At 50.6% G+C, this 18,041-nt stretch overlaps 1 protein-coding gene across 1 annotated transcript; it reads right to left on the bottom strand.

Moving 5' to 3' along the window:
* Positions 1-6,569: 6,569 nt before the first annotated feature.
* LOC144929093 (killer cell lectin-like receptor subfamily F member 1) lies at positions 6,570-14,763 on the bottom strand. Its single transcript, XM_078851042.1, has 4 exons — positions 14,584-14,763; positions 9,959-10,113; positions 8,747-8,859; positions 6,570-7,109 (listed from the first exon to the last, which is right to left on the bottom strand). Exons 1-4 carry the CDS (start codon positions 14,654-14,656, stop codon positions 7,052-7,054), a joined length of 399 nt encoding a protein of 132 aa, XP_078707168.1. The 5' UTR covers positions 14,657-14,763; the 3' UTR covers positions 6,570-7,051.
* Between the last annotated feature and the right edge of the window lie 3,278 nt (positions 14,764-18,041).

The following is an 18,041-nucleotide window of genomic DNA, read 5'->3' as shown; positions in this document are numbered from 1 at the left end:
CCTGGGGTGCCTGGGCCTGTGGGACTGGGAGTAACCTGAATACTGTTGTGATTCTGAGTGTGAGAGACCATCTGTCTCTCAAAGGCAGGCTCACCTGGGTTGCGAGACAGATCTGAGAACCCAAAGGGACTGCATGGCTAGGCTGTTAGGATGCCGGGGGAGGTTACCCTGCATGTTTGGTTGGTGAAATCTAGGTGTAGAATTCTCAGCCAGTTTGGATTTGTGCCCTGGTTCCCAGCAGTCTGCCCTGAGGTTGGCGCGCACTCTCTCCAGACACTGCAGACAGCGCTATTGCACGGCCTTGGCTCCAGTTCCCTCCTTGCAGGAGAGAGGAGCTGAGCCTGCCCAGAGATGGAGTTTGGGGGAAAGATGCACGTGACCCAGGGACCCCTTGGTGCCAACTGACAGGCAGCACAGAAGGTTTTCCAGGAATCCCCTGGGTCTGATCTTTACATCAGTCATTTTAAACCTTTCCAGATGACTGTACCTCTTTCAGGAGTCTGATTTGTCACCTTACTTAAAAAGTGAAATTCCAGTTAAAAACTACTCTCTTACAAAATCAGACATAAAAAATACAGAAGCATTACAGACATTATTACTGAGAAAAGAAAAGGAGGACTTTTGGCACCTTAGAGACTAACCAATTTATTTGAGCATAAGCTTTCATAGGCTACAGCTCACTTCATCGGATGCATAAAAGTGGAAAATGCACTGAGGATGTTTTTATACACATAGATCATGAAAAAATGGGTGTTTATCACTTCAAAAGGTTTTCTCTCCCCCAACCCCACTCTCTTGCTGGTAATAGCTTATCTAAAGTGATCACTCTCCTTACATTGTGTATGATAATCAAGGTGGGCCATTTCCAGCACAAATCCAGGGTTTAACAAGAACGTCTGAGGAACAGAGGTGGGGGGTGGGAGCAGAGAAAACCTTTTGAAGTGATAAACCCCCATTTTTTCATGATCTGTGTGTATAAAAACATCCTCACTGCATTTTCCACTTTTATGCATCCTATGAAGTGAGCTGTAGCCCACAAAAGCTTATGCTCAAATAATATTTGGTTAGTCTCTAAAGTGCCACAAGTCCTCCTTTTCTTTTTGCGAATACAGGCTAACACGGCTGCTACTCTGAATCCTGTCTTTATTACTGAAAAATGGCTCACGTTCTCATTGTTACCATATAATAAAATAAATCAATGGAAATATAAATTTTGTACTTCCATTTCAGTGTATAGGGATAGAGCAGTGTAAACAAGTCACTATCTGAAATTTTAGTTTGTACTGACTTCGCTCGTGCTTTTTGTGTAGCCTGTTTTAAAACTAGGTAAATATCTGGATGAGTTGATGTCTCCCCGGGAAGACCTCTGCATATCGCCAGGAGTACATGTTCCCCTGGTTGAGAACCAGTGGTCTACGGAATAGTTCACCAAAGGGGGCATGTGAGGTCTGTATCAAGGGCCAGTAGCCCAATGGTCACCATAATCGGAGCAAGACCTCTGTACGGATACTATGTAAGGAGCTGTGTCTCTAGACGGACAATGGTGCTCTTAAGGTCTTGGAGTTAAGGCAGGTCACAGGAGGTGATGTGCCCCAGATGCTCCTTTCAGACAGGAGGCAACTGAGGTTACCTCCCTGTCTGGCCATCTGTGTATTGTGTGCCTGACATAGGATGTCTCTTTGCGCACTGAGCCAGGTGTAAAATTAGAGTGCAAAATCCACAAAAAAGGGAAATCTACAGGAAGAAACTAAGAGCAGGGGGCTGTGTGTGTGTCCATCTGTCGTGTTTAAGCATAAAGACAAAGGATCGGTCTGATCTCTCTCGGTGTGCAGAGACGTACTGAATCCTTGCCCTTGGAGACAAACTGACAGTATGCATGTCTCATGAAAGCAGGGTCTGAGCCTGCCTGGCTGTGAAGTGCTGCAAGGATTTCGGGTGAGCTGTACTTGGTTAGACAGGAGAATACCTTGTTAGTTCAGTCTTGGCTCTAGAACGTATGTTGTGACTTTGATATATGTAACCATTTGTTTCCAACACTTCCACTTGACTCTTGGCTTTGTTGAACTGAGGCGTGATTTCACTATGAGCCTATGGCAGCGCTGTGTGTTAAGTGGAGCAGTGATCTGAGCTGGAGCTGGTAAGCTGGGGCCGAGGATGTTACTGTTCCTTTGGAAACAGTGAAATGTGAATCCTGCCAGTGCCCAGGGGACCAGGGACTGGACGCTCCAGGCAGATGCTCAGAGGGCTTGAGGGCAGAGTGGGCCTATTGCTACCCTGCAGTGACGGCAGGCCCAGCAGCGAGTGCGTGTGGCCAGTGGAGTGGGGGAGCTGACCCCTGGCAGGCACAGACAAGGCTCCCTCAGGCAAAGGGCAGGTGGTGGCGAGGTGCCTCCCAGCCCTGGGTACCCTGGGAAGCATTGCAGGGTATTAACTTACTGCAGGTTTGGGGCAGTTAGAAATTACACCCCAAGGCCCCAGCCCAGTGAGAAGGACCAAGGAGAGGAACTGTGACTGCGTGGGGCACCTGAGTCCCAGCCCCGCCCAGAGTTCTGCTCTGCCTAAAGCCCCAGTCCCGCCCCGTGAGTAGGGCTTTACCAAATTCATGACCATGAAAATTGCATCACAGCCTGTGAAATCTGGTCTCCCCTGTGAAATCTGGCCAGGGGAGGAGGGGATATGTCCCAGTACTGCCCCTCTTACGTCTACCCCGCCTTCAGAGCTGGGCGGCCAGAGAGCAGCAGCTGCTGGTCTGGTGCCCAGCTCTGAAGGCAGCGCTGCTGCCAGCAACAGTGCAGAAGTGAGGATGGCATGGGGGGGAGGGGGGAGGGCCAACCTTATGGGTGGATGATGCAGGCAACTGCCCCGAGCGCGGTGGTCAGGAGGGAACCCCGCCACCCGCCAGCTCCAGGCCCTTTTAACCTCTGAGTGCTGGACTCTGGAACGGGGGAGGGGCAGGGCTGGCAGCGTCCTGGGCAGGGGCTCCTACCGTGTGCCAGGCTCTAGCTGCAAGTTCGGGCTGGGCTGGGGAGGAACCGGACCTCGTCCCCTGCATGGGCTGCTCCCAGGGCCAGATCAGAGCCATTGCCAGGAACCTCCCCCAGCAGCAGAAAGCTCCGTGGCTGCCGGCCGGGAGCCCAGCTCTGAAGGTAGCACCACTGCCAGGAGCAGTGCCGAAGTCAGGGTCGCAATACCGTGACACCCCTCCCCCAATAGCCCTGAGACCCCCCCATGACCCTCTTTGGGGATGGGATCCACACAGTTACAACAGGGTGACATTTCAGATTGAAATAGCTAAAACTGTGAAATTTAAAAGACTTTTAAAAATCTCATGACCATGAAATTTACCAAACTGGATGAGTGAATTTGGTAGGGCCGTACCCAGGAGACTAAACAGGGGGTACTTCACATTACAGATACACAAATGTGGATCCTCAGTAGCACTGTTTATATCAGGGCCGCTTCTTTCTGGCAGATCCATTTGAGCTCCGCGGCACACATCTCAGACAGAACCTCGCTGCCTTTTATCCACCCGCAGCTGTTCCCATCAGCAGAGCCTGAGAAGCTGCAGAGTGAGAGAGAGTCCGTGTCATTGTGAGTCCGTGTAACAAGGAAAGGCCCAGGGGTGAGTTTTTCCTCCCCCTCCCGCTAATGGGAAGCTGGGCTCTGGTGTTGTCCTTCATCTCTGACTTGCGGAGCGTCAGTCGAGAAGACGTCCCAGGCTGTGAGGTGAGTTAGGGAAGTGGCTCTCAACCTTTCCAGACCACTGCACCCCTTTCAGGAGTCTGATTTGTCTTGCGTACCCCAAGTTTCTCCTGACTTATAAATGACTTGCTTAGTGTATGTCTATACTACGGAATAAGGTCGAATTTATAGAAGTCGTTTTTTTAGAAATCGCTTTTATATATTCGAGTGTGTGTGTCCCCACAGAAAATGCTCTAAGTGCATTAAGTGCATTAACTCGGCGGAGCGCTTCCACAGTACCGAGGCTAGAGTCGACTTCCGGAGCGTTGCACTGTGGATAGCTATCCCACAGTTCCCGCAGTCTCCGCTGCCCATTGGAATTCTGGGTTGAGATCCCAATGCCTGATGGGGCTAAAACATTGTCACGGGTGGTTCTGGGTACATATCGTCAGGCCCCCCTTCCCTCTCTCCCTCCATGAAAGCAAGGGCAGACAATCGTTTCGCGCCTTTTTTCCTGAGTTACCTTTGCAAGCATGGAGCCCGCTCAGGTAGCCGTCACCGTATGTCTCCTGGGTGCTGGCAGACGTGGTACGGCATTGCTACACAGTAGCAGCAACCCATTGCCTTGTGGCAGCAGACAGTACAGTACGACTGGTAGCCGTCCTTGTCATGTCCGAGGTGCTCCTGGCCACGTCGGCTGGGAGCGCCTGGGCAGACATGGGCGCAGGGACTAAATTTGGAGTGACTTGACCAGGTCATTCTCTTTAGTCCTGCAGTCAGTCCTATTGAACTGTCTTATGGTGAGCAGGCAGGCGATACGGATTGCTCGCAGTCCTACTGCATCATCTTCTGCTGGGCAGGCAAGAGAAGAGGATGGCTAGCAGTCCTACTGCACCATCTTCTGCTGAGCAGCCATGAGATGTGGATGGCATGCAGTCCTTCTGCACCGTCTGCTGCCAGCCAAAGATGTAAAAGATAGATGGAGTGGATCAAAACAAGAAATAGACCAGATTTGTTTTGTACTCATTTGCCTCCTCCTCCGTCTAGGGGACTCATTTCTCTAGGTCACACTGCAGTCACTCACAGAGAAGGTGCAGCGAGGTAAATCTAGCCATGTATCAATCAGAGGCCAGGCTAACCTCCTTGTTCCAATAAGAACAATAACTTAGGTGCACCATTTCTTATTGGAACCCTCCATGAAGTCCTGCCTGAAATACTCCTTGATCTAAAGCCACCCCCTTTGTTGATTTTAGCTCCCTGAAGCCAACTCTGTAAGCCGTGTCGTCAGTCGCCCCTCCCTCCGTCAGAGCAACGGCAGACAATCGTTCCACGTCTTTTTTCTGTGCGGATGCCATACCAAGGCAAGCATGGAGGCCGCTCAGCTCACTTTGGCAATTAGGAGCACATTAAACACCACACGCATTATCCAGCAGTATATGCAGCACCAGAACCTGGCAAAGCGATACCGGGCGAGGAGGCGACGTCAGCACGGTCACGTGAGTGATCAGTACATGGACACAGATTTCTCTGAAAGCATGGGCCCTGCCAATGCATGCATCATGGTGCTAATGGGGCAGGTTCATGCTGTGGAACGCCGATTCTGGGCTCGGGAAACAAGCACAGACTGGTGGGACCGCATAGTGTTGCAGGTCTGGGACGATTCCCAGTGGCTGCAAAACTTTCACATGCGTAAGGGCACTTTCATGGAACTTTGTAACTTGCTTTCCCCTGCCCTGAGGAGTATGAATACCAAGATGAGAGCAGCCCTCACAGTTGAGAAGTGAGTGGCGATAGCCCTGTGGAAGCTTGCAACGCCAGACAGCTACCGGTCAGTTGGGAATCAATTTGGAGTGGGCAAATCTACTGTTGGGGCTGCTGTGATGCAAGTAGCCCACGCAATCAAAGATCTGCTGATATCAAGGGTAGTGACCCTGGGAAAAGTGCAGGTCATAGTGGATGGCTTTGCTGCAATGGGATTCCCTAACTGTGGTGGGGCCATAGACGGAACCCATATCCCTATCTTGGCACCGGAGCACCAAGCCGCCGAGTACATAAACCGCAAGGGGTACTTTTCAATAGTGCTGCAAGCTCTGGTGGATCACAAGGGACATTTCACCAACATCAACGTGGGATGGCCGGGAAAGGTACATGACGCTCGCATCTTCAGGAACTCTGGTCTGTTTCAAAAGCTGCAGGAAGGGACTTTATTCCCAGACCAGAAAATAACTGTTGGGGATGTTGAAATGCCTATATGTATCCTTGGGGACCCAGCCTACCCCTTAATGCCATGGCTCATGAAGCCATACACAGGCAGCCTGGACAGTAGTCAGGAGCTGTTCAACTACAGGCTGAGCAAGTGCAGAATGGTGGTAGAATGTGCATTTGGACGTTTAAAGGCACGCTGGCGCAGTTTACTGACTCGCTTAGACCTCAGCGAAACCAATATTCCCACTGTTATTACTGCTTGCTGTGTGCTCCACGATATCTGTGAGAGTAAGGGGGAGACGTTTATGGCGGGGTGGGAGGTTGAGGCAAATCGCCTGGCTTCTGGTTACACGCAGCCAGACACCAGGGTGGTTAGAAGAGCACAGGAGGGCGCGGTATGCATCAGAGAAGCTTTGAAAACCAGTTTCATGACTGGCCAGGCTACGGTGTGAAAGTTCTGTTTGTTTCTCCTTGATGAAACCCCCCGCCCCTTGGTTCACTCTACTTCCCTGTAAGCTAACCACCCTCCCCTCCTCCCTTCGATCACTGCTTGCAGAGGCAATAAAGTCATTGTTGCTTCACATTCATGCATTCTTTATTCATTCATCACACAAATAGGGGGATGACTACCAAGGTAGCCCGGGAGGGGTGGTGGAGGAGGGAAGGAAAATGCCACACAGCACTTTAAAAGTTTACAAATTTAAAATTTATTGAATGCCAGCCTTCTTTTTTCTGGGCAATCCTCTGTGGTGGAGTGGCTGGTTGGCTGGTGGCCCCCCTACCCACGTTCTTGGGTGTCTGGGTGTGGAGGCTATGGAACTTGGGGAGGAGGGCGGTTGGTTACACAGGGGCTGTAGTGGCAGTCTGTGCTCCAGCTGCCTTTGCTGCAGCTCATCCATACACTAGAGTATACTGGTTTGGTCCTCCAGCAGCCTCAGCATTGAATCCTGCCTCCTCTCATCACTCTGCCGCCACATTTGAGCTTCAGCCCTGTCTTCAGCCCGCCACTTACTCTCTTCAGCCTGCCACCTCTCCTCCCGGTCATTTTGTGCTTTCCTGCACTCTGACATTATTTGCTTCCATGCATTCGTCTGTGCTCTATCAGTGTGGGAGGACAGCATGAGCTCGGAGAACATTTCATCTCGAGTGTGTTTTTTTTTTCTTTCTAAGCTTCACTAGCCTCTGGGAAGGAGAAGATCCTGTGATCATTGAAACACATGCAGCTGGTGGAGAAAAAAAAAGGGACAGCGGTATTTAAAAAGACACATTTTATAAAACAGTGGCTACACTCTTTCAGAGTAAACCTTGCTGTTAACATTACATACATAGCACGTGTGCTTTCGTTACAAGGTCGCATTTTGCCTCCCCCCACCGCGTGGCTACCCTCTCAACCCTCCCCCCTCCCTGTGGCTAACAGCAGGGAACATTTCTGTTTAGCCACAGGCAAACAGCCCAGCAGGAATGGGCTGCTCTGAGTGTCCCCTGAAGAAAAGCACTCTATTTCAACCAGGTGACCATGAATGATATCTCACTCTCCTGAGGATAACACAGAGAAATAAAGAACGGATGTTGTCTGAACGCCAGCAAACATACACTGCAATGCTTTGTTGTACAGTGATTCCCGAGTACGTGTTACTGGCCTGGAGTGGTAAAGTGTCCTACCATGAAGGAAGCAATAAGGCTGCCCTCCCCAGAAACCTTTTGCAAAGGCTTTGGGAGTACATCCAGGAGAACCGTGAATGCCAGGGCAAAGTAATCCTTTCACATGCTTGCTTTTAAACCATGTATAGTATTTTAAAAGGTACACTCACTGGAGGTCCCTTCTCCGCCTGCTGGGTCCAGGAGGCAGCCTTGGGTGGGTTCGGGGGGTACTGGCTCCAGGTCCAAGGTGAGAAACAGTTCCTGGCTGTCGGAAAACCGGTTTCTCCGCTTGCTTGCTGTGAGCTATCTACAACCTCATCATCATCTTCTTCGTCCCCTAAACCTGCTTCCGTATTGACTCCATCTCCATTGAAGGAGTCAAACAACACGGCTGGGGTAGTGGTGGCTGAACCCCCTAAAGTGGCATGCAGCTCATCATAGAAGCGGCATGTTTGGGGCTCTGACCTGGAGCGGCCGTTCACCTCTCTGGTTTTCTGGTAGGCTTGCCTCAGCTCCTTCAGTTTCACGTGGCACTGCTTCGGGTCCTTGTTATGGCCTCCGTCCTTCATGCCCTGGGAGATTTTGACAAAGGTTTTGGCATTTCGAAAACTGGAACGGAGTTCTGATGGCACGGATTCCTCTCCCCAAACAGTGATCATATCCCGTACCTCCCGTTCGGTCCATGCTGGAGCTCTTTTGCGATTCTGGGACTCCATCATGGTCACTTGTGCTGATGAGCTCTGCATGGTCACCTGCAGCTTGCCACGCTGGCCAAACAGGAAATGAGATTCAAAAGTTCGCGGTTCTTTTTCTGTCTACCTGGCCAGTGCATCTGAGTTGAGAGTGCTGTCCAGAGCGGTCACAATGGAGCACTCTGGGATAGCTCCCGGAGGCCAATACTGTCGAATTGTGTCCACAGTACCCCAAATTCGAGCCGGCAAGGCCGATTTAAGTGCTAATCCACTTGTCAGGGTTGGAGTAAGGAAATCGATTTTAAGAGCACTTTAAGTTGAAATAAAGGGCTTCATCGTGTGGACGGGTGCAGGTTTACATCGATTTAATGCTGCTAAATTTGACCTGAAGTCCTAGTGTAGACCAGGGCTAAGACTTTTCAGTGTTGACCAGGCCTCGAACAGACGTTGGACATTTAACATGAGCAAGTTATACAATGGGAGCTTTTCCCAAAGATCTCAAAGAGTAAACGTCAAGCAGCACTCACCGCACTGGATCTAATGGGGAACCGTCCACCCAGGTCCATTTCCCCCCTGGGGGTGTCACTTGAAGGCCAATCCAGATGTAGTTTGCATCTTGTACAACATCTTGTATGAAATCCTGTGATGTGCAAAGCAGAGGGGGTGGGGATGAGTATCCTGTAACATGCTAGAATTCCCTTAGTGATCCCTGTCACGGAGTGTGGGGGAGTCCAGGCCCTGCACCCCTCTTCTTGGGATTCACTGAGACTCTCAGCCAGCCAGTAAAACAGAAGGTTTATTGGACAACAGGAACACAGTCCAAAACAGAGCTTGTGGGTACAACCAGGACCCCTCAGTCAAGTCCTTCTGGGGGAGCAGGGAGCTTAGACCCCAGCCCTGGGGTTCCCTGTGTTCCTCCACCCAGCCCCAAACTGAAAACTAAACCGTCCTAGCAGCTCTCTCCTGCAGCCTGTCTTCCCATTCCTGGGCAGAGGTGTTACCTCCCCCTCACACTCCTGGCTCAGGTTACAGGCTCTCAGATCTCCCATCCCCAGGGCACATTCCCAGGTCAACACTTCACCCCTCCCTGCTGCCTCACATCCTCACAATCCCATGAAGTGCCTGCTCTCTCCTTCAGTAGCTCCGCCCATAATGCCAGCAGGAGACCCCACCAGCCCCTGAGTTAGTTCACCCTCTCCCCTGGGTGGGCAGGGTCCCAGTGCAGGTAAACGTGGCTCTCTCTATGCAGACATGGTAACATCAGCACCAGTCCTTGGTGGCACAGGGTGAGCTGGCCCTTTAAGGGAGTCCTGGATTGAGCCTCACCTGTGACTAGGTGCCCCTGGATTTAGAGGCAAAGGTGATGGAAGCAGGTGACCAGGAGCCAGGCCTGGTGGGGCTACAAGGGCAGCCAGTCTGAGCAGGGAGAGATTTGATGGGGTAGGAGGTTTGTGTGAGTAGTTCTATGCAGAAGGGCCCTGCTGAGCTCTCAGACAGAGAGCCTGGGAGTGAAACGCCTACAGGAGCCAGCTGGGCAGTCTGGGGTGGGAAAGCTGTGGGGTTCTTGTTCTGAACTGTATGTTAATAAGCCAGACCCCTAGAAGGGGAGAAAACACCCCAGTGTGGAGTTTGATTTGCGGGGGCGGGGGGGGGGGGTAGAGTCAGGCTACACTGGGATTGTAACTAGTGACACACATCTTTCTCCAGCTGGAGTTGGATGAGCCTGTATTTTCTGTTACCATCTCCTCCTGGTTCTGGATCACGAGCATGCGAGAGCTCTTCCCCGAGCAGTCGTCACGGCTCCCAGTCCAGTCTTTACGCTCCTTAGACAGCCAGTAGCACTTGTCCCCATGCAGAAGCCAGTCCCGGGGGCAGAGTTTGCACCCGGATCCCTCTGGAGGGAGAGATGGGAACCGAGGTGTCATTAATTCTGAACCTTCAAACTACAGCTGGATGAAAACTCTTGTTCAAAGTTGTTTTTTAATGGAAAATGCCATTTTGAGCCAAATGAAAGGTTTTATTTTGATTGCCATTTTTCATTTTTTGATGGGGGAGCGGACTTTGAATGGAAATGCTGGTTTTGAGGGTGGGAGGGAGGATTTCATTCAGTTTTGGAGGGGAAATAAACATTTACTCTTAACAGTTCCCTCCATTTGAAAAGTGGCGGAGGACTTTCACTTTTCTACTTCCTTCAAAGGACATCAAACTGTCATTTCTTTTCACCTTTTTCATGACCTAGGCTTACACTGTATCAGCTCTAGTTCTAGACATTGCTGAAGTTTCCCCTACAGTTGTGTAAAAAGCAGGGCTGTCAATTAATCACCGTTAACTCACGTGATTAACTGAAAAAATTAACTGTGATTAAAAAAATTAATCGTGATTAATCACACTGTTAAACAATAGAATACCAATTGAAATTGATTAAATATTTTTGGATGTTTTTCTACATTTGCAAATATATTGATTGCTATTACAACACAGAACACAAAGGGCACAGTGCTCACTTTACATGATTATTTTTGATTACAAATATTTGCACTGTAAAAATGATAAAAGAAATAGTATTTTTCAATTCACCTCATACAAGTCCTGTAGTGCAATCTCTTTATCGTGAAAGTGTAACTTACAGATGTGGATTTTTTTCTTACATAACTGCACTCAAAAATGAAACAGTGTAAAACTTTAGAGCCTACAAGTCCACTCAGTCCTACTTCTTGTTAAGCCAATCGCTAAGAAAAACAAGTTTTGTTTACATTGACGGGAGATACTGCTGCCCCCTTCTTATTTACAATGTCATCTGAAAGTGAGAACAGGCATTCACATGGCACTTTTGTAGCTGGCATTGCAAGGTATTTATGTGGCAGATATGCTAAACATTCATCTGCCCCTTCATGCTTTGGCCACCATTCCAGAGGACATGCTTCCATGCTGATAATGCTCATTAAAAAAAATAAATGCGTTAATTACATTTGTGACTGAACTCCTTGGGGGAGAATTGTAGGTCTCCTGTTCTGTTTTACCCACATTCTGCCCTATATTTCATGCTATAGAAGTCTCGGATGATGATCCAACACATGTTCATTTTAAGAACACTTTCACAGCAGATTTGACAAAATGCAAAGGAGGTACCAGTGTGAGCTTTCTAAAGATAGATTCAGCACTCAACCCAAGGTTTAAGAATCTGAAGTACCTTCCAAAATGTGATCGGGACGAGGTGTGGAGCATGCTGTCAGATGTCTTCAAAGAGCAACACTCTGATACGGAAACTACAGAACCCAAACCACCAAAAAAGAAAATCAACCCTCTGCTGGTGGCACCTGACTCAGATGATGAAAATGAACATGCCTCGGTCCGCTCTGCCATGGATCGTTATTGAGCAGAACCCGTCATCAGCATGGACACATGGCCTCCGGAATGGTGGTTTAAGCATGGAGGGACATATGAATCTTTAGCACATCTGGCACATAAATATTTTGTGCAGTGCCATGCGAATGTCTGTTCCCACTTTCAGGTCATATTGTAAATAAGAAGTGGGCAACATTATCTCTTGCAAAATGTCACCAAACTTGTTTGTCTGAGCGATTGGCTGAAGTAGGACTGAGTGGACTTGTAGGCTTGAAAGTTTTACATTGTTTTATTTTTGAATGCAGTTATTTTTTGTACATAATGCTACATTTGTAAGTTCAACTTTCATGATAAAGAGATTGCACTCCAGTACTTGTATTAGGTGAATTGAAATATTCTCTTTCTTTTGTTTTTTACAGTGCAAATATTTATAACCAAAAATATGAAGTGAGCACCGTACACTTTGTATTCTGTTGTAATTGAAATCAATATATTTGAAAATGTAGAAACCATCCAAAAATATTTAAATAAATGATATTCTCTTATTGTTTAACAGTGCAATTAAGCGCGATTATTTTTTTTAATCGTTTGCCAGCCCTAGTAAAAAGCCTTCAGGCTCAATGTACTAGTGAGGGCTTTTCTCAGGGTCAGCACTCAAACAGCCGGGCACGCTGTAGGTCAGGAAAGCAAAGTGCTGGGAGGCCAGAGAGGAGAGAATTCACTCCAAGTCTTTACACGGAGTTGCTCTCTTACGAATGGTCTGCTCTAACTCAGTCACAAGTTCTGGGCTCGATGTAGGAATCACTGGCTGGGAGAAATCTCTGGCTTGGTGCATTCCAATGTAATTCCTTGAGGTATGACGGTGTGAGCTTATAAAAGCTGAACAGGGACAGACCCAGGCTGTTTCCCAATGGGAAACCTCAAGGGAAACTCAGTGTTGAAACAAATAAGACGGATGACACCCCCGATTAAGGCAGAACTGAACCCAGAGACTCAACCTGGCCGCTGGGGGCGCTGTACCTCTGCTGGTGTCAGGATTCAGCTGGGAGTTAAAAGCAAGGTCCCATTATGGTCGTTACAAATCCTATGGCTCTTCTTTAATGGGGGAGATCTGAGTCGGTTCAAATGACAGTTCGGGGGACTACAATTTGCCTCCCTCAAATGCCCTGTGAAATTCCAATAGGTGAGTGGATTCTGCTTCAACCATTCCCCTAAGACATCGTCTGCCCGTGTTGTGTGCTGCTGAACAGTTGTGGAGTTTCACTCCAGAGGTGGCTGCATGTCAGTAGTGGGGGGAAAGGATTCCCATAAGTACGGCGTGGTTGGTAAAGCACTTTGGGATCCAACCTCTAGAGCAGTTGTATTCTTTATTACACTATTGTCATGATTGTCTGTGCTCCAGCAATGGGAATTCCTCTTCCCACTAGAGGTCACTGCTGCTCCTCTGCACAAGCGGCTGAGAATTACTTATTGTGCTTCTTCTGCACACTCCCTGGGGAAAGGATTGTCTTTCTGTGATGTGTTTTTTATGGCATCTGGCACAATGGGGCCTCCATCCCTGAGGCAGGACTGCAGTGGAAAGAAATAGGGCAGAGCTGAGAGGTTCCTGTCCTGGATCGGGTTAGAGGTTGGTCTAGGGATGCTGCGCACAGATAGTAAGACAATCTCTGCCACAAAGAGCTCCCAGCCTGAACATCTGATGTGAAACGGGTGGAGAGAAAGAGGAGGACGGCAACAAGGAAAGAGAGAGACCAGCTGGGTAATTCCTGTTCCTAGACTAACTTCCACTGGTGGAAGATACAAACTCGGAGCTCCACAGAGCTCGTCTTCAGGGCTGGGGGAGGACATCAGAGGAAACCCGAAGAAGAGCTCTGTGGCGCTCCAGAGTTTGTACCTTTCACCACCAGAAGTTGGTCCAAGAAAAGCTATCAGCTCCCCGCCTTGTCTCTCTCACATTCTGGGACCAGCCCGGCCACAACACCCCTGCCCCCAAGAAGGGAGAGGAACCCAGCCATCGGGGTACAGACAAAGGCAGCCACAGCCTGGGTCTTGCACCCACCACCTGGGAGAGATGAAGTGAAAGAAGACAGGGGTGCTGGGGGTGTACAGCGCATCACAACGGTACCCAGAGCATTCAAGCAGATTTAAAGGTGTCTCTCCCCCCGCCCCCCCCCCCCAACTTAAACATCACCCTGGCGGTGGAACATTGTTCTCCCGCTGGAGTTACGAGCCGAGCGAGTCCCCCCGCCCCAGCCAAGCCAATGCAGGGTCAGACACCGTCTCCCCTTCACCCAGAGAGCTCCCCACCACACGGCCTGTTCGCGGCTCCTGCTCGCAGCCCCCGAGGGGCTGAGCTTCTCTCGCGAAAGCTCCTGCAAAGACCCCGGCTACCCTGTCCCCCAGGAGCCTGCCCCCCCAGCTGCCGTAAGACCCCCCCCAGCCACGAGCATGGGACCCCAGAGGTTGGAGGGACCGGGGCAGGAGGCCAAGCGATGCGCGCCGCGCTCTGGGCCAGGCTACTCGGGAAGGGAGAAGTGACGTCTGCACACGGGGTTGATTTTTCCCCCGAAGGGAGGATTTGCCAGAGAACAGGAGCCCTTTCTGAAAGGCAGGACGTCTCGCCGACTTGGGAGCAATTCTGTGTGTTTTACTCGGTTTTCTGCTACTGCTACTTAAAAGCTACTGTTCGTTTCCTGGACCCACCCCCCCCCAAGCTCTCCTTTACCCAACACCTCATTTTGTGGGAAACGAAAATATTCAAGCTCAATTTGTGGCCGAAGAATGGACACACAATTCAACAGCGGCTGCTGTACAAATCGTACGTCATTCACAGACATTGAGACGCCCTGCAGCCTGCCTGTGGGGGCTGTAACAATAATCACAGGGCTGCGATGACACTGGGATCTTCAGAATAACCCCCTGTCTCCACCCTAACCCCAGTCCCTCCATTGCAGAGCGGGGGGGGGGGTGTGGGAGTCAGGTTCCCAGGGCACTGCTCTGGAGGAAGATCACAGCTTACCTCCTCCAGGGACTCCATGGCTGCAGCAGCCTTTGCAAGGCAGGTCCCTGCTCCATCCCCCCTCTCTGTGCATTAGCTGAAGGGGGGAACCCCAACTCCCCCTTTCACACACATCAGTCTTCCCCCATGGCTCGTGCAAGGGAAAGCGCCCGAAAAAGCCAGCCGCGAGGAGAATGAAACTACACAGCACGGGGGAGATCATACACCTTATTAGCATATTGCTTCTGATTGGACAAGGGGCAGGAGCGCCGCAGGGGGAGGAGGGTCCACTTGCTCTGGCCCAGGGCCCCAGGAAACCCTCGTCCGCCTCTGCTCGTCTCGCTATTGGCCTAGTTTTACCAGGGGCTGCCTGAAAGCCCTGGTGACCTCAGTGCAAACCAACATTCCAGACAGTGACGTCTTCATCTTGCTCTATGGAGTGTACACCGACATGTACATTTCCAGCTGATTTCTTTTATAATTATATGGTAACAAGGAGAGAGTCAGCAATTTTTCCATAATAGTGGCTGTGTGACACTTTTGTATTTTTATGTCCGGCTTTGTAAGCGAATGGTTTTTAAGTGAGGTGTAACTTGGGGTCTGTAAATCAGACTCCTGAAAGGGGTACAGTAGTATGGAAAAGTTGAGAGTCACTGCAATCCTTGGGCGAGCAGGGGCAGAGACTGGTGGGACGGGGGGAGAAGGGGCAAAGAAGGGCCTCTCTGCCCCGGGCACAGACTGGGGGAGGGTTGGAACTGTGACAGAGTGGGAATTTTCTGTACTATTTTGTATGAATACTATGTGCCTCAGTTTCCCCTATGTGCTGCATGGTTAAGTAGGTGGTGGGAAAAGGTTGTTTATCCTTTGTAGAGACCCAGAGATACAGACGTGGCCGACGCCTAGATGCCTGGGCCCTGGGGCCCCATGCCCATGGAGACGCCCAGAAGACAATGGCCATTCCAATTGCCCAGACATTTGGCACCCAGCAACTAATGACCATGGATGGGCCACCCTCTGCAGGAAGCCAGTGGGATGGGACCAGCTGGAGAACAAAGGGCTGAGGAGGAAGGCCAGGGGACAAGGTTTGCCCAGGAACAAAAAGAAAGGGCTGAAGAGGAGCCACGTTGGGGGTTGTTCAGTGTGGGACCACTGGAATCGGGGATGCTCTCCTGAACTGGGACAACAAAGGGGTCAAAGGGCTCTTGGTTGACGCGGAGGGACCATGCCGGAACTCTCAGTTCTAACCAAGGACTCTCTATACTGTGTTCCAGACAGCTAATAAACCCTCCTGCTTTTACAACAGTGGCTGAGAGCCACATCAGTTTAAGGAAGTTGGGGGTACATTGCTCCCTTTGGGGATACAAGTCTCCCTGATGTAAGGCAACTGTCGTCCACTTCTTAAAACTCAGTGGGGGTGTTTGGGTTAGCTAGCTCCCAGTACCAAAAGGAAGAGGAAGGGTCAATGGGAAATCAGGACCCTGAGACTGCCAGTCCCCAGGAACAATGGGGAGAGGCCAATGCGCCAGGTCAGCCTGATTGACAGGGCGGGCAGGTTACTCAGGGAGTCAGGAGGCCAGGGGGGTCCCATCCTCTGTGTGAGCCAGAACTGCCTGGGTCAGAGAGAGAGGGGCCGAGCTAAGGAGAAAGCAGGGTCCAAACTGAGCTGGGGAACAGGGTCATGCCAGCCAGGGGGGCCAGAAAAGCAGCCCAGGGAGCACGTCAGTGCTGGGAACGGAGCCAAGAAGCAGCCAGCCACAAACCCAAGGGAACAAAGTTTCCCTGGAAAATTGTGGAATGTAACTATCACTTGCCATTCATTCTCAACTCTGCCACACGCCTCTCTCCAGAATGGGGCCTCGGAGAGACAGCCCCATAGACATCTGGGGGCAGGGAGAGACCCAGGGGTGCAGGGAAAATGGGGGTAGGATGGAGGGAGCTGGAGAAAAGTAGAGATACATGGGTGGGTTGTTATGTGTTGGGACAGGGACTGACCAACTCTCAGTACATGCTGGGGGGGGTGCTGGGGTGCCATTTCAGATGGGGGGGGCAACTTTAACAGGTACTACTTAGGCATCTGAAAAATCTAGGGTTTTTTTTTGCAGATAACTTGGAAATTAGCTGACAGGAGCACTGTATCTAATTCCTATGTAACTGTAACCCTTCTGCATGTCAGAGTTAGCAGCAACAAGGGCCAGGTTGAGTATCTAGGGGTTTCAATAACGCAATACAAAACCAGCTCGAGCCCCCACCCAGAGACCTGGGAGAATTACAAACCACCCCCGGGTGCCTCCAAGAGGCAATACTTCCCCTCTCGCAAGCATAGAGTCTGAATGTAGCAAAAGCCTTTTAATAAAGGAGGGAAACAATGCGGCATTATGCTGAGGAAACACCACCCACAGGATTCATAACACAACCCATGAGCAAAAGACCGACCCCCAAGTAAATCTGGCAGGGTCCTTTTCCCCTCAGGGTCTTGAGCCGGTGAGAAACGTGCAACCCACGCTGGGCTCGCTGGGGGAGCTCCGGGACACTGGGGGGCAGGGGCTGGAACCCCCCCTCCAGAGCCCCCCCCCCGCCGGAACCCCGACTCATGGGCTGGGCATCGCCGTTTGGCGACCGCTCCCCCTAAGGGGCCCCCTCCCCCTCTTCGAGCTGGGGGGGCGCCTCTGTCTCCCCTCTCCCCTCCCCTTCCCCCTCTCCGGGCTGGGGGGGGTCCCCCGTCCCTTCCCCCTCTCCAGGCTGGCGGGGCGGGGGGGCCCTCTGTCCCCCGCCTCTAATTCCCAGGTTTCTGATGCTTGAGTTTTGCTGATGCCCATTTTCTGGAAGGGAAGGAGCTGTCCCTGCCCGGCAAGCCGGACCTCTGCCTCCATGAAGTCTCTGCTGTTTAACTGATTTCAGATACCTGCCCCTGGTTGGAGCTGAATTCACACTGCTGCGGGGTGGCGGGCGGGGGACAGTCTCTCAGAGCCCCACAAGTCTTGTCCATCCCAGCAGCCTTTCAACCCTCTGGCTCTCTGTCTGTGCATGCTCAGTGTAGTCCAGGGGTCCTCAAACTGGGGGTCGTGAGGTTATTATGTGGGGGTCATGAGCTGTCAACCTTCACCCCCAAACCCTGCTTCATCCCCAGCCATTATAACAGTGTTAAATATATTAAAGTGGTTTTTAATTTATAACGGGGGGGTTGCATTCAAAGGCTTGCTGTGTGGAAGGGGTCACCAGGACAAAAGTTTGAGAACCACTGAAATGGTTCAATTATTTTTTTTTTTTTCGGAAAAATTGGGTGTTTGATTCAAGGCAACCTTTTGTGGAAAGTGTCGACTTAAATAAAAAACATTCACTATCTTCTTGGAAAAAAACAAAAAATTGTTCTGTTTTCAATCATTCTGGACTAATTTTTTCTGATTCTGGTAGAAGATTTTTTCGGGGTTGGCCATTTTTGTCCGAAGTTTTTCTTGTTCTAGCCCTCCTGGATGGGGAGA

Source organism: Lepidochelys kempii, unplaced genomic scaffold, assembly GCF_965140285.1.
Source record: "Lepidochelys kempii isolate rLepKem1 unplaced genomic scaffold, rLepKem1.hap1 scaffold_134, whole genome shotgun sequence".
NCBI lineage: Eukaryota > Metazoa > Chordata > Testudines > Cheloniidae > Lepidochelys > Lepidochelys kempii.
This window is presented reverse-complemented; position numbering and strand designations above follow the sequence as displayed.

Bases quoted from the DNA above. Each gene is read 5' to 3' on its own strand.
- LOC144929093 (XM_078851042.1), bottom strand. From the start codon at position 14,656: ATGCACAGAGAGGGGGGATGGAGCAGGGACCTGCCTTGCAAAGGCTGC. The intron at 10,114-14,583 runs GTAAGCTGTGAT...CTCTCCCTCCAG, and splicing joins CCATGGAGTCCCTGGAGGAG to AGGGATCCGGGTGCAAACTC. The intron at 8,860-9,958 runs GTAACAGAAAAT...TGCACATCACAG, and splicing joins TCCAGAACCAGGAGGAGATG to GATTTCATACAAGATGTTGT.